General features: G+C 44.2%; 1 protein-coding gene across 1 annotated transcript in view; it reads left to right on the plus strand.

Annotated features, from left to right (window-relative positions):
• The window catches only part of SHISA9 (shisa family member 9), a gene marked incomplete at its 5' end in the record, with an annotated part of 171,839 nt that overhangs the window by 145,289 nt on the left and 11,017 nt on the right, over positions 1-15,533 (plus strand). The window contains one exon of the mRNA XM_081965502.1: positions 752-907. Coding sequence (XP_081821628.1) covers positions 752-907 — 156 coding nt within the window. The remainder of the gene's footprint in view (positions 1-751; positions 908-15,533) is intronic.

Raw genomic sequence — 15,533 nt, forward strand, 5'->3', positions numbered from 1 at the left:
GAACGCTGTTGCCTTCCCACCAAAGGTGGTCCCTGTTTTTTCTACTTCCATTTTTTACGCGCTTTCGAACTGCTAGGTTGGCAGAATCTGGGACAAGTCACGGGAGAAGTCACTCCGTTATGTGGTGCTAGGAATTCGAACCGCCGAACTGCCGACCTTTCTGATCGACAAGCTCAGCATCTTAGCCATTGAGCCACCGCGCCCCTCAGTGGTACAACACAATACAACAAAGAAAGAGAGAGAATGGCATAGTGGCTGGAAGAACGGTCCAGTTTCTTTCATATGGGTCTTGAAACAGAGGGACACCTTCTGGCTGAAGAAGAAGAAGAAGAAGAAGAAGAAGAAGAAGAAGAAGAAGAAGAAGAAGAAGAAGAAGAAGAGGAAGAGGAAGAGGAAGAGGAAGAGGAAGAGGAAGAGGAAGAGGAAGAGGAAGAGGAAGAGGAAGAAGAAGAAGAAGAAGAAGAAGAAGAAGAAGAAGAAGAAGAAGAAGAAGAAGAAGAACAACAACAACAACAACAACAACAACAGGTTGGAATCAGCTAAAGGATTGGGTTGTTTGGTGCTTATATCTCACCAATGAAACGTAGGACAGGGAAATATGAATGGCTCTTTGGAATGGACAGTTAATACACTGGTCTGCGGTGTTAATTATGGCTTTGCTTGTTTTTTGCTTGCTTGCTCAGGCTGAAATCCTATTTCTTTTCAGAAAGGTGACTTCTTCTATTCTCTCCCCCCACCCCCACCCCCACAGATGCCACCCAGATGAATAACGTCGTACCGACATCACCTCTGCTTCCACAACTGGCTCAACCCCATTCCTACCCAAGCATGGGACAGATTACAAACCCATACGAACAGCAGCCTCCGGGAAAGGAGCTGAATAAATATGCATCTCTAAAAGCAGTAGGTAAGCATAGAAAAATGCAGCTTCCTCTTGTCTGTGTGCATATCGTATTGTTGTAGCCAGGGGTGGGTTCCGGCAGGCTCGTGTGCATGCTTTGTGGGCATGCGTAGTGCAATTAAAATTGTTCTGTGCATGCACATTTCAACCAAGAGCTACCAATATTCTCTTTTTAAAGTGACTTTTTCATCGCTGTTGGAATTGCAAGCGAGCAAAATGATTAAACGAGCAGTCGCTAAACGAGACCTTCAGTACCTTGGACAGTGCTAATGGGTCTTGGGTGTGTCGGGTGCTCACTAGCAGAGATGCTGTTTCAAGCAAAAGTCTGGAAATGAGAGATATTTAGGCTCTATTTGCCCGACGTGCTTGACTGAAACATAAGGTGGTCTACGTTTTGTAGACTCCCAAAACCCAATTAATTCCACCAGTCTCTCTCCAGTGAAGTAGTCATTGCTGTGTGGTGCCATATGAAGGTGGCAAAGTGGCAAAAATGGGCATGGGTGCCTGATGTAGCATTTTTAAATGATTCCCCCCCCCCACTTTTTTTTGGAAAGAAAAGAAGTAGGAAGTGAAGCCCTATATTCCCCAGAATACCAGCAGCTGTGAGTACTAAAAATATAGATATTGGCCAAACCTCCCCAGTTATCCCGGAATATCTCTTGCGAGTATAGGAAGGTGTTTTCACTAGGAGAGCTGAGAGCTGGCTGTGTCATGCAAACAGGCCCTAAGGAAAGGGGAAGGATTTAATGTTCTAATAATTTTACCCCTTCTAGAGGTGGATGTTGACCAGGATATCATTGTCCAGAATATAGAAGCAGAGGCATTATTCCAGCAAAAATGTTAAAACAAGTAAATCATTAAGGGAGACAGTTTGGGGTAAGGGTCAAGGGGCTGGCAGAGAAACGAGGAGAACATTAGTTCTAGACCTCCCTTGGGCATGGAAGCCAGCTGGGTAAATTTGGGCCAGTTTCTCTCAGCTCCATCAAGAGTTGATGTTGGGGAGAAAACAGGAAGGAGGAGTAATAGGTATATTCACTCTCGTGAGTGGGGTTTGTGTGTGTGTAGATAGTAGGTAATAGGTAATAGATGGTAGGTAGGTAGGTAGGTGTATGTATGTATGCATGGATGGATGGATGGATGGATGGATGTAGGTAGGTAGAGAGATAGAGAGAGAGAACTATCTTAAATGTGTGTATCCATCCATCCATAATAGATAGATGATAGATAGATAGATAGATAGATAGATAGATAGATAGATAGATAGATAGATAGTATAGATACATTAGATAGATAGATGATAGATAGATAGATAGATAGATAGAGATAGATAGATGATGATAGATAGATAGATAGATAGATAGATAGATAGATAGATAGATAGATAGATAGAGATAGATAGATAGATAGATAGATAGATGATAGATAGATAGATAGATGAGAGAGAGAGAGAGAGAGAGAGAGAGAGAGAGAGAGAGAGAGAGAGAGAGAGAGAGAGAGAGATGATAGATAATAATAATAATCCCAAATCAGGCTATGAAATATATTCAGGCTATGAAAAAGCTGAGCTGAGTAGGACATTAGGCTCAAACCATTAGGGTGCCCTGAATTCCATTTCAGGCCCTCCTCCAGTTTGATCCTGATAGATGAATATATATTCCCATAAGTCTCCCCGTTGGGGGATAAAAAGCAAGGGAAGAGAGAAGAATGAAAAGTTGAAGGCAAGTTTGTCTTCCAGTCATGTCTGGAGGATCAAGGGCCTCTACTTGATTTTCACAATGCTTTGTCCAACCAATTTGGAACATGGGGGGGGGGGATCCTTCACCTTTAAGCAAATTAACCCTCTCCATTCCTCAGGACTATGGGACGCAGTGGCTCAGTGGCTGAGCTTGTCAATTAGAAAGGTCAGCAGTTCAGCGGTTAGAATCCCTAGCACCGCTTAACGGAGTGAGCTCTCGTTACTTCTCCCAGCTTCTGCCAACCTAGCATGTAAAAGATGCAAGTAGAAAAATAGGAATCACCTTTAGATGGGAAGGCAACAGCGTTCCGTGCGCCTTGGGCGTTTAGTCATGCCGGCCACATGACCACGGAGACGCCTTTGGACAGCGCTGGCTCTTCGGCTTTGAAACTGAGAGGAGCACCGCCCCCTAGAGTCGGGAACGACTAGCACATATGTGCGAGGAGAACCTTTACCTTTAGCTTTATTCCTCAGGACTGGCACAGCTGGGAGTCCAGGAGCACGCAAATAGAAAGCATTTATGTTCAGAGAATCTCAGAGGAGGTACCAATAGAGGGAGAGAGAATGTTGTTAATTAATGAGTATGCTAAAAGTGGCTAGAGCACCTGTTTCAGCTCCCAGAGGGAGGTCAGAGCTGAAAAGGCTATTATGCGGTCTCAGATTTAAATACCATGAGGTTTTATGGTGGATGCATCCCAAAGAACAAAAGAAAGACCCCTTTTCCCTCCCTGGGCCTCTAATTTCACCTCGTAATTAGCTGCAGCTCTAAGAATTCGAGCGAAATAACTCAAGGCCTTTCGGGAAGGCTAAGTTGCTTCCTTCAAGGGAGATGTAAACGCTTGCTCTGCCTAACGTCGTGATGGCAAACCTATGGCACATTTCCACCCATCCAATTCTGGCCAGGTGCAGAGACAAAAGATGCCCTTGGCTTCCTAGAAAGGAATTTTATTTTGACAACAACACATTCTACTCCTTACTATTCCCTCCTCCCAATTCCCCACGAATGAAACAGCATAGTAAAATAGAATATTAGTGCGGCAGGCCAAAGATCCTAAAAGGAATATGACTGGAGGCCTGACAGTGGCACTCGGAGTCATGTCACCTAGCATCACTCATTCCTCTTCTGGGTTTCTGGCATGCATGCATGCACAACAATCAGCTGGCCCTCGTGCATGCAGCCATGTTAGAAACTAGAAGAGCTGGTCCTACATTTTCCGTGTAAGCATATGCGCCGATCCAACTGGTTGTCGTGCGTGCATGTGCGCCAGTAACAGGAAGACTAGATGGCTGGCGCACATGAATGCACCGGAAACCAGAAATTTATTTTCTAGCATGCTCATATCCCCTGGGTTGCGGCCCAGACAAGCGTACACACTTCCTTTTTGGCACTTGGTGCTGGAAAGGTTTGCCATCCCTGGCCTAATGGAACAGAACAGAATAGAATTCCTTGTTGGCCAGGTGTGATTGGGCACACAAGGAATTTGCCTTCGGTGCATGAGCTCTCAGTGTACATTAAAAAAAAATACATTCATCAAGAATCATAAGATACAACAGCGATAGTCATAGGATACTAAATAAGCAATCAAAATTCAAGTACAGAATAAGATAATAATAAGATACAGAAGGATCTTGAGAGATTCGAACATTGGGCGCTATCTAACAAAATGAAATTCAGTGGTGAAAAGAGTAAGATTCTACATTTAGGCAAGAAAAACAAAATGCACAGGTACAGTATAGGTGGTACCGTGCTCAATAGTAGTAACTGTGAGAGGGATCTTGGAGTCCTAGTGGACAACCATTTAAATAGGAGCCAGCCGTGTGCAGCAGCTGCCAAAAAAGCCAACACAGTTCTAGGCTGCATCAACAGAGGGATAGAATCAAGATCTCATGAAAGGTTAATACCACTTTATAAGGCCTTGGTAAGGCCACACTTGGAATACGGCATTCAGTTCTGGTCGCCACGATGTAAAAAAGATGTGGAGACTCTAGAAAGAGTGCAGAGAAGAGCAACAAAGAGGATTAGGGGACAGGAGGCAAAAACATATGAAGAACGGGTGCAGGAATTGGGGATGTCTAGTTGAATGAAAAGAAGGACTAGGGGAGACATGATAGCAGTCTTTCAATATCTCAGGGGTTGCCACAAAGAAGAGGGAGTCAAACTATTCTCCAAAGCACCTGAGGATAGAACAAGAAGTAATGGGTGGAAACTAATCAAGGAGAGAAGCAACTTGGGGCTAAGGAGAAATTTCCTGACACTTAGAACAATTAATCAGTGGAACAGAAGTTGCCTCCAGAGGTTGTGAATGCTCCAACACTGGATGTTTTTAAGAAGAGATTGGACAACCATTTGTCAGAAGTGGTGTAGCGCCTCTTGCTTGAGCAAGGGGTTGGACTAGATGACCTCCAAGATCCCTTCCAACTCTGTTTATCCCAAAATCATACTGGGAAACTAAATGAAACAATTTAAATTGTAAAAATACAAGCAACATGGTTATAGCCATAAGCGGGAGGAGATAGATAATAGGAAGGATGAGAAGAAGAAGAATAGTAAGACAGTCTTAGTAAGTAGTTTGACAGTGTTGTGGGACTTAGTTGCTTAGCAGAGTGATGGCATGCGAGGGGGGGAACTGTCTGTGTGTCTAGTTGCTCTGGTGTGCAAAGCTCTATTACGTGCTCTAGAACCTGAGCTTCACAACTTCTCATTTGCTCGAAACCACAAAGGTGAGTGAAGGGAGCTCTCTGTGAGGGCAGACACATTGTCTCAAAGACTGGAACATGTGCAGAGGCCTTTTTTACAGGGAAGTATCTTATTGTGGGGTCATTGGTGCTCTCCGAACTCGGTTGTTATGTTGCAGATGTTTCATTACCCAACTAGGTAATGTCATCGATGTTAGAAGCGAGAGGGATTTGCTCTCTGTTTATACACAACTGGCTTGCCCTGTCAGTGTTGGTGAGATTGTTCTTGGTGGTTCCTTGATTAGGAAGTTGTTTACTATTTGTTTGCCTGAGTTGGGGATTCCTTGATTGCTGTCTAAGGTATTGTTTAAGACTTGGTTGTATATAAACGGAGAGCAAACCCCACTCCCTTCTAGCACTGATGATATTATCTAGTTGGGTAATATGCAATAAAACAACCAAGCTCAGAGAGCACCAATGACCAGATCCTTCTCCTTCTCCTCCTCCTCCTCCCCCTATCACCACAACCATTATCACATACCCTGCTCCCTTCTAGCACTGATGACATGACCTAGTTGGGTAATGAAACATCTGCAATAAAACAACCAAGCTCAGAGAGCACCAATGACCAGATACTACTGCTGCTGCTGCTGCTACTACTACTACTACTCCCCATTACCATCGCCATCACCACATCCCTTCTAGCACTGATGGCGTTCCCTAGTTGGTCATGAAACGTCTGTCTGATTGTTGACAGATGTTTCATGACCCAACTAGATGGATCTCTCTATCTCTCTCTGTCTTTAATTTCTCTCTCTATCTCTCTGTGAAAAGATTGTGCGACTTTCTGTTGGTTGGGAACATGAGCGAAGGGGGAGAAGCGTGTGTTTGCGAATACTCCCATGAACAAGACAAAAGCTTGTGGCTGTTATGAAGATGCCACCTCTGATGACGGGGCCATTAATTAGGGGAAATTCTATTTGCTATCCAAGAGCAGCCGATTTAAACACAGGATGTGTTTTTTTCTCGTAGCATGAGGAAATTTCCCTGCCTTGCAACCCTTGGCTTCTCCAGCACAGAAGGAAGACAAATAACTAATTGTAGTACGGTTCTCCCAGGGAGATTGTTAAGAGAAAATAATAAGCCAAAAGTCTGATTTTCAAGCTTGTCTTCACACTAGCGTACTTGTGGTCTCTTGAGGGCTTCTGCAGCACTTCGTTATTCATGTAGAAAAATTGCTGAATGTGGCCGTTTCTCTACCCCTCCCCCCACCTTCTTAGTAACCAAACTTATACAATACAATAGCAGAGTTGGAAGGGACCTTGGAGGTCTTCTAGTCCAACCCCCTGCTTAGGCAGGAAACCCTGTACCGTATCAGACAAAGGGCTATCCAACATCTTCTTAAAGACTTCCAGTGTTGGGGCATTCGCAACTTCTGGAGGCAAGCTGTTCCACTGATTAATTGTTCTCACTGTCAGGAAATTTCTCCTCAGTTCTAAGTTGCTTTTCTCCTTGATTAGTTTCCACCCATTGTTTCTTGTTCTACCCTCAGGTGCTTTGGAGAATAGCTTGACTCCCTCTTCTTTGGGGCAACCCCTGAGATATTGGAAGACTCCTATCATGTCTCCCCTGGTTCTTCTTTTCATTAAACTAGACATACCCAGTTCCTGCAACCGTTCTTCATATGTTTTAGTCTCCAGTCTCCTAATCATCTTGGTTGCTCTTCTCTGCACTCTTTCTAGAGTCTCAACCTCTTTTCTACATCGTGGCGACCAAAACTGAATGCCGTATTCCAACTTGGGGCAGTTGGGTTTTTTTACTCTCGTATTTCAACGGTCCCTCCTCATTCATGTGCCCAGAATGTGAGCAGAGCAAAGCTGAATTCATTTGTCACAGTTGGCTAAAATTCAGTGCTGATAATTCAGGGGTCTAGGTTGCATCAATATTTCCAATCTCGCTTGATTTGGGTCATTAGGATAACTCTGACATGGGTGGCAGAGGGGGGTGCTTTCCCAAAGACAGCCATAGAACTATATACCGGTTCATAATGCTTTACAGCCCTCTCTAAGTGGTTTACAGAGTCAGCCTATTTGCCCCCAACAATCTGGGTCCTTGTTTTACCCACCTCAGAAGGAGGGAAGCCTGAGTCAACCTTGAGCCGGTCAGGATCGAACTCCTGACTGTGACCAGAGTTAGCCTGCAATATTGTATTCTAACCACTGCACCACCACAGCTTATGAAGTTTATCCCTTGCAAATATATTCTCTCTGATTTGAGGGATTGCAAGAATGGGATTTTCCTGGGTTCCAAGATCACCGCAGATGGGGCTGCAGCTAAGGAATTAAGATGCTTGCTCCTGGGGAGGAAAGCTATGGCAAATCTAGACAGCATCCTAAAAAGCAGAGACATCACCCTGCCAACCAAAGTGTGTGTAGTCAAGGCTGTGGTTTTCCCAGTTGCAATGGATGGCTGTTGGCTGAAAGTTGGAACATAAGAAAGGCTGAGCACCAAAGAATGAAGGCCTTTGAACTCTGGTGCTGGAGAAGACTCCTGCATTGAGTCCCTTGGACTGCAAGGTGATCCAACCGGTCAGTCCTAGAGGAAATCCACCATGACTGCTCTTTAGAAGGCCAGATCCTGAAGAGGAAACTCAAAGACTTTGGCCACCGAATGAGAAGGAAGGACTCCCTGGAGAAGAACCTCATGCTGGGAAAGACGGAGGGCAAGAGAAGAAGGGGACGACAGAGAAGAAGGTGGCTGGATGGAGTCACCGAAGCAGTAGGCGTGAGCTTGAATGGACTCCAGAGGATGCTAGAGGACAGGAAGGCCTGGAGGAACGTTGTCCATGGGGTCGTGATGGTTTGGACATGAGTTTGCAATTAACAACAACAGCAAAGAATGGGATGAAAAATTCCCCATTTATTAGGACAGGAAACATTGCTTCCAGAGATGCACTTTTGTGGTGTCTCCAGATAAATAAATCTGAGAAGCTATATGACATATACTTCCCGAAGACGGAATAAGCATGTTGCCCTTCCAACCGGCCCTTCGGAATTTCCTAAGAGTGAGAAAAATTAACCAGTGGGACAGCTTTCCTCCAAAAGTTGTGGGTGCTTCATCACTGGAGGCTTTTAAGAAGAGACTGGACAGCCACTTGTCTGAAAGGTTATTTCGGGGTCTCCTGCTTGAGCCAGGGGTTGGACTAGAAGACCTCCAAGGTCCCTTCCAACTCGGTTACTTGGCTATTCCTTGCTCCATTGTGGGTGGACACAAAACAAGCCTTGGGAACGGAGAAACAGAAGACCTTTTCCCCTCTCAAAAACTGCACAGCTTGCTTATAAATTAAACAAAAGGGGAAACCTAAGCATGGCTGCAGGCCAAAATCTGTTTTGATGTTGTTTTGAAAAGGGGGGAATTTGCAATAGAGGCAAAGAGGAAAGTGATGATCTGCTACTTAGAGTGCAGCGCCTGATGGAGGACACATTTTTACCAGTCTAGCATCACTGAGGTTAATACAAAGAGGATCGGTTAGAATGCACAACCACAATCCCCCCCTTTTTCAAAACATGTTGCTATTGTTATGGCCCGCCAGGGGCCAGCAGACCTGGCAGCAGATTCAGAGAGTGAGGAGGGTTGGGGAGGAAGATGGGCCAGTCCTGGAATCTGGGGAAGGCTCTGATGAGGGCTCTGTGTCGGAGGCAGAGATGGGGCCAGGGCCATCTGACAGTTATCAGCTGCCTTCAGAGTCAGACATCAGTGAGGCAGACGAACAGCTGGAGCTTGTTCCCAGTGTGCGCATGCGCAGAGTTGCCAGACGAAGGGAACAGCTAAAGAACAGGGGTCAACTTGGGAGTAAGGCCACAGATGGATGATGAATGGCCCCTCCCAGAGGAAATAAAAGAGGAGCGAAAGGGGAGTGGAGTTTGCAGGAGACAATTAGTTCCCTTAATTGGTTTGTGACTCTCCGAGACGCCTTGCCACATTTTGCAGATCTCAGCCTGGCAGCTCTCCAAGCCAGATAAGGTCTGTGACCGTAAATCCTCCCTTGAAAGACTTTGATAGATGTGAATGAGCAGAATTCACAGGAAATTAATCAAAGGGTTTTTTGTCGGGACAAGGAGTTTGCTTCATGCTCTCGGGAAGCCTCGCTCAGGACAGCTATAGTTGAATCCATCCATCTTGCTTTTGGACATCCTCTCCTCTGTCCTTCCATCTTTCCCACCATTGTGGACTTCTCAAGGGAAATGGGATTTTCCATGAGCCACGGTGGTGCATTGGTTAAAATACAGTACTGCAGGCTACTTCTGCTAACTGCCGGTTGCCTGCAATTTGGCAGTTCGACTCTCACCAGGCACAAGGTCAACTTAGGCTTCCATCCTTCTGAGGTGGGTAAAATCAGGACTCAGATTGTTGGGGGCAATAGACTGACTCTGTAAACCTCTTACAGAGGGCTGTAAAGCATGGTGAACCAGTATGTAAATGCTATTGCTATGTCTCTTCCTTTTCTCCTTCCTTCCTTCCTTCCTCCCTTCCTTCCTCCCTTCCTCCCCCCTCTCTTCCATGGTGCACAGTGGTTAGAATGCAGCATTGCAGACTATGTATGCCCACTGCCAGGAGTTCAATCCTGACTGGCTCAAGGTTGGCTCCGCCTTTCATCCTTCTGAGGTGGGTAAAATGAGGACCCAGATTATTGGGGGCAAGAGGCTGACTCTGTAAACCGCTTAGAGAGGGCTGTGAAGCACTGTAAAGTGGTATACAAGTCTAAGTGCTATTGCTATTCTTTTTCTCCTTCCTTCCTTCCTTCTTTCCTTCCTCCCTCCCTTCCTTCCTCCCCCCCTCTCTTCCATGGTGCACAGTGGTTAGAATGCAGCATTGCAGACTATGTCTGCCCACTGCCAGGAGTTCAATCCTGACAGACTCAAGGTTGACTCAGCCTTCCATCCTTCCGAGGTGGGTAAAATGTGGACCCAGATTATTGGGGGCAAGAGGCTGACTCTGTAAACCGCTTAGAAAGGGCTGTAAAGCCCTGTGAAGTGGCATATAAGTCTAAGTGCTATTGCTATTATGCTCCATCAATATATTATTAATTCTTAGCATCACATAGATACGGTTTCTCCAGGGGGTTTTGTCCCTAACTTGGTCCTTAAAGTCTTCCGATGGTGCAACCATCGTAACCCGTAACAGCCCATCCACCTTCTGTTCTCTTTGCTTTCAGTCTTCCCAACATTAGACCTTCTTTCTCGCATAAAGTGTCCAAATCAAAACCTACTAACTCGGGAATTACAATAATCAAGCTTTGCAAAAAATCAGCCTTAATGAGAACAGATTAGCCCGAGTTTCAAAATTACTGTACAAGATTGGTTTTGCCAGATGTGATGATGCAAAGGTGATATTAGTGAGCATCTTCATTTAGAGTCTCTGCCCTCGTTAAAGTAGGCTTCCCAGCTAATTGAGGCATCGGATGGGGTTTCTTGAAGCCAGAAAATGGCTTAATCCAGTAGCCAGCTTGACATTTTTTTAATGAATGCAGCCCTAAGCTCCACTTCTAAGGAGACATATATTGGGGATGGGTAAAAAAAAAATTAAACCGGAAGGAAGATGCTCAGCTGTTTTTAATGATCTCATCAGGATGCAACAATGCCGTTTAAAGTCCAGGAAGGTGCGTAGATCTTTTGTTCTTCGCATGATAGGAAACAATTCAAATCCAGAAGGTGCTTTTAATAGTTCTCCAGATTTTGACATGTTGAGAGATGTAGACGTCAGATATGCGTGCTTTATAACTGGCATGGAGTAATTAAGCAAATAATCATTGCAACCTTCCTTCTTCTCTCTTATAAATAGCAAGTGCTGAGCGTATGTAATTTTATTTGAATAAAGTTTTCCACTGTTTTAGTACAGCCAAATGTCGATTGGGAGGGGGGAGAAGTTGCACAGGGACTGCAGTTTGGTCAAGGGGTGAAAGTACCAGACTAGAAACCAGGAGATGTGAGTGTTAGTTCTGCCTTAGCCATGAAAGCCAGCTGGGTGACTTTGGAGCAATCACCAGGAGACGGTGAGTTCTAGTCCTGCCTTAGACATGAAAACCAGTTGGGAGACTTTGGGGACAGTCCTTTTCCCTCAGCCCAACCCATCTCATGGAGTTGTTGTGGGGAAAAGAGGAGAGGGAAGGAGTAGTAGATATGTTTGTCAATCTGAGCCATTTATTAAAAATAATAAAGATAGGATAAAGATAAATCAATCAGTCATAGATAGTTATGACTGATACATGCAGGCATCACCAATCTTCTCAAAGTTTAGCACAAGTGTATACATGCACGCATGAGACACGGTGGCTCAGTGGCTAAGACGCTGAGCTTGTCAATCAGAAAGGTTGGCATTTGGTGGTTCGAATCCCTAGCGCTGCGTAACGGAGTGAGCTCCCGTGACTTGTTCCAGCTTCTGCCAACCTAGCAGTTCCAAAGCACGTAAAAAATGCAAATAGAAAAATAGGGACCTCTTTGAGGGTTCCTTGCGCCTTCGGCATTGAGTCATGCCGGCCACAGGACCACAGAGATGTCTTTGGACAGCGTTGGCTCTTCAGCTTTGAAACTAAGATGAGCACCGGCCCCCCTAGAGTCAGGAACGACTAGCACATATGTGCGAGGGGAACCTTCATCTTTACTTTTTATACATGCACGCACACCATATATGCCATCTTTTCCAGCTACCTTAAAGATACTTGGACTTCAACTCCCAGAATTCTCCAACTAGCATGCCAGCTGGGGGATTCTGGTAGTTGGAAGTCTACAGATCTTAAAGTTGCCAAATTTGAAACACACTGTCAGATTGTTCTTATCTATATTTCTTCTTTTCGGGTGTCCAGACTCAGCCGCGCTGCTTCAACCACAACAGTGCCATGACGAGAGAGAATAACCCACAGCAACGAATTTTTTATAGTGTCTGTGTGACAGCTAATAATAAAGTGCTGAATATAAACCCAGAGGAAGAGTTTTAAACAGGATAGAGAATAATCAGAGGTGCGCCCACTGGATAACACAAAGTTCAGATTATTGAGATGGGCAAAGAAATAATACCAACGCATCTGAACAGGGGCTCAGCAAGAATGGAGATCTTGTAAAATCATGTGTCAAGATAAACCAAAGATTAGCTGACAGTTTTAAACTATAAAGGTTAAAGGTAATCTGCTTCTCAGATATATAGCCCATAAATCTGACAGCTGCCTTTACTTATGTGATGGAAATATTTTAGTTGAGTTGTCACAGGTTCTCAAGAGGATTGTCTCTGCCCTTGATATTTTATTTTTATTTTTCAGCTCAACATACCAAGAGCGAATAGCTATCTGGCTTTGCTTGTTGAGGTCTTCGTTTTTAAATGGGGGTCTATGACAAACTTGCCATGGCCAACTCACCGTGGTCAACTCACTGCAGGATAAGGGTTACACTAATATCGAACAAATAGTTGAATTAAAGAAAGGAGGAATAAAATGAATTGTGGATGACCCAAAATTAAAATTCTTCTTACATTATTTTAAATCATTACATTGAATTGTGGAACTGTCCTGCAGTGAGTTGCCCCATAGCAAGTTGGCTGTGTTGAGTTGGCTGTTGTGAAGGTGAATTGGCTGATGCGAGGTGACCATGGCGAGTTGGCGGTAGGAAGTTGGCTGCGGCGAGTTGTCCCATTCTATTTTAAATGAACCACTTGGATTTTTCAATGTTTTTTTTCCTTTGGCCGAATACACACACACACACACACACACACACACACACACACACACACACGGATATGTGTGTCTTTGTGTGTGTATGTTTCAGCATAACACTGGAACGCCTCAAGCAATTTCAACTAAACTTGGTACACAGATGACTTACTCTCTGGAAGTAAATACTGTGGGGGTAAGACACTCCTAAATACCGCTTGTGGGGGGGTGTTCTGTTAAGATACAGCCTGTTGTGCCTTCAAATGGCTTCTACCGTACTGCCATAAAATGGCTTCTACTGTACAGTGCAGTGGAGTTGCCATGGTAATGGCTTCACAGTACACCACGAGGGGGCTCCCTCTGGTAAGGGGGAAAATCCAACGTTAGAAATTATGTTTTGTCTGGATATTTCCCCCCTATAAATAAATATCTGGGCAACGCTGGGTTATCGGCTAATACATAAATAAATTCACAGTTGTATTTTTTTGGGTGTTTTTTTTTAAAACCCTCTATTTTTTCCAATGCAGCCCCCAGTTCAAAAGTTGCCTCCATGAATAAGTGTATCAGGAAAAGCTGCATGGCAAAACCTGTCTAATTAGAGTGAATTGTCCACAGAACTATGTAGCTAATGGGGACAAAATAATCATACCAAAGAAAATGAGGACTTGTGCAAAGTCTAGATATCTATTTGGTTTTAGATGTATAGATACAGAGCAGAAATAAGGGAATCATTTCCAACATGAGGAGAAATATTTTTGAGATAATGTTGAAAAGTCTTGGTCAGAGGGACCAGCTCAATTTCTGAAGTACTCTTCCATCTTTCTGGTTGCATCTATGCATCTTTTTTCCTATACCATCAACAGATTTTTTTTCCTCCTTGTTCCTCCACCTTTTTTCTTTCACAAAAAGGAAAGCAGCAAAGCAAACCTTGCTTTGATTGTTGACTTCTGAGATGAATATTAATAAGGATAAGCAAATCCTTGAAAGTGAAGTACATGTAGAATTTCAAAGTATGGAGTGGGGAAAATTGTACTTTTGAAGGACAGAGCCATCCGTGACGCACTTGTTTACCAGAAAAGAACTGACTCTACCAGTTGGAATATGGCAATAAGTTCAGATCGCCCCATGACACAAAAAGGATATCGAGACTCTAGAACGAGTGTAGAGAAGAGCAACGAAGATGATTAGCAGGCTGGTGGCTAACATGTACGATGAACGGTTGCAGGAACTGATTAGATCTAGTCTAACAAAGAGAAGGGGTAGGGGTAGGAAATGAAAGAGGAGCGAAAGGGGAGTGGGCTTTTGCAGGAAACAATTCATTCGTTCAGTGGTTAGATTCGTTTCAGGAGTGTGAAGATCTGTCCGTGAATCTCACAGACTCTGTGCCAAATCTTTCCTTGCACAGCACTGCGTTTGGAAAATGTTTACAGGACACTTTTCCAAGCTAGATGAAGTCGGTGGTCATAAATTCACCTTTGAAGGACAGTTTGCCAGGCCTTGGCTGAAGGTGACTGAGAGGAATTCGTATTCGTTTAATAAAAGGGGTTTTGTCGGGACCAGGAATGTGCTTTGTGCTTTTTTGGGGAAGCCTAGGTCAGAACAGACACTAATTTATTTACTCTATTTTTCGGAGTATAAGACACACCTTCCCCCCCACCTAAAAGAGTGTGGAAATGTTGGTGCGTCTTATACACCAAACACAGCCATTTTTGGCCTCCCAAAACCCTGCCCTCGCATCCCATTTTTGTGAAAAATGAGTGGAAAACAGGCTGCTTTTCACCAAAACAGCCTTCCCTCACCCCAGGAGTTTTTGCCTTCCCCCACCCCAGGAGTATAAGTATAAATCTTTATTACGGTCAAAGACCAGCAATGCACATTACTTTTTGCAACATGTTAAAAAGCACTGACATTAAAATATAATTAAAAAGTATTGACGTTAAAAGTGGATAATAACATACATGTTCTCAAATTGTTCGGGTCGCTCCCTGGTTAACCTGAGTGCAAAGCCTATAAGTATGGGAGTAAATACAACGGTCCAGAAATTGTTAGGGATACATCCAAATAATTGGTACAAGATGACAACTATACTTCTGTAACCAATTTTTTTTCTTGTGGACATTGCAGCAGCCCAGAACTTTGCCACTGCATACGTGGTAGCCGGATTTGTGTCCTGGAGGAGAAAGCCCACATAAAAATTGTCTGCCCTCCCTGGCAATCTCTCTAATAAGGGGTGAAAAACAGGGGTGTTTTTGCCTTCCCCCCAGCCCTGCTGAAGCCTGCAGAGTGCTCTTGGGGACCGGGCGGGGATGGCAAAAACTTTGTTTTCTTACTTAGCTCTTCCAAATCTTGGTGCGTCTTATACACCTTCTTCTAACAGAAACACAACCATTTTGCAGGCTCTATACCCTATTGCTGTATCTCCAAGCTAGCTGGCAGGTCCCTATCTTCAAGTCCTTCCAGAAGGCCAACAATATTATCCTCATTAGCATTTGTCTTTCATCACACCACAGCTGCTTATAATA

The sequence above is a fragment of the Natrix helvetica genome (assembly GCF_964273705.1).
Source record: "Natrix helvetica genome assembly, chromosome: 13".
Lineage (NCBI taxonomy): Eukaryota > Metazoa > Chordata > Lepidosauria > Squamata > Natricidae > Natrix > Natrix helvetica.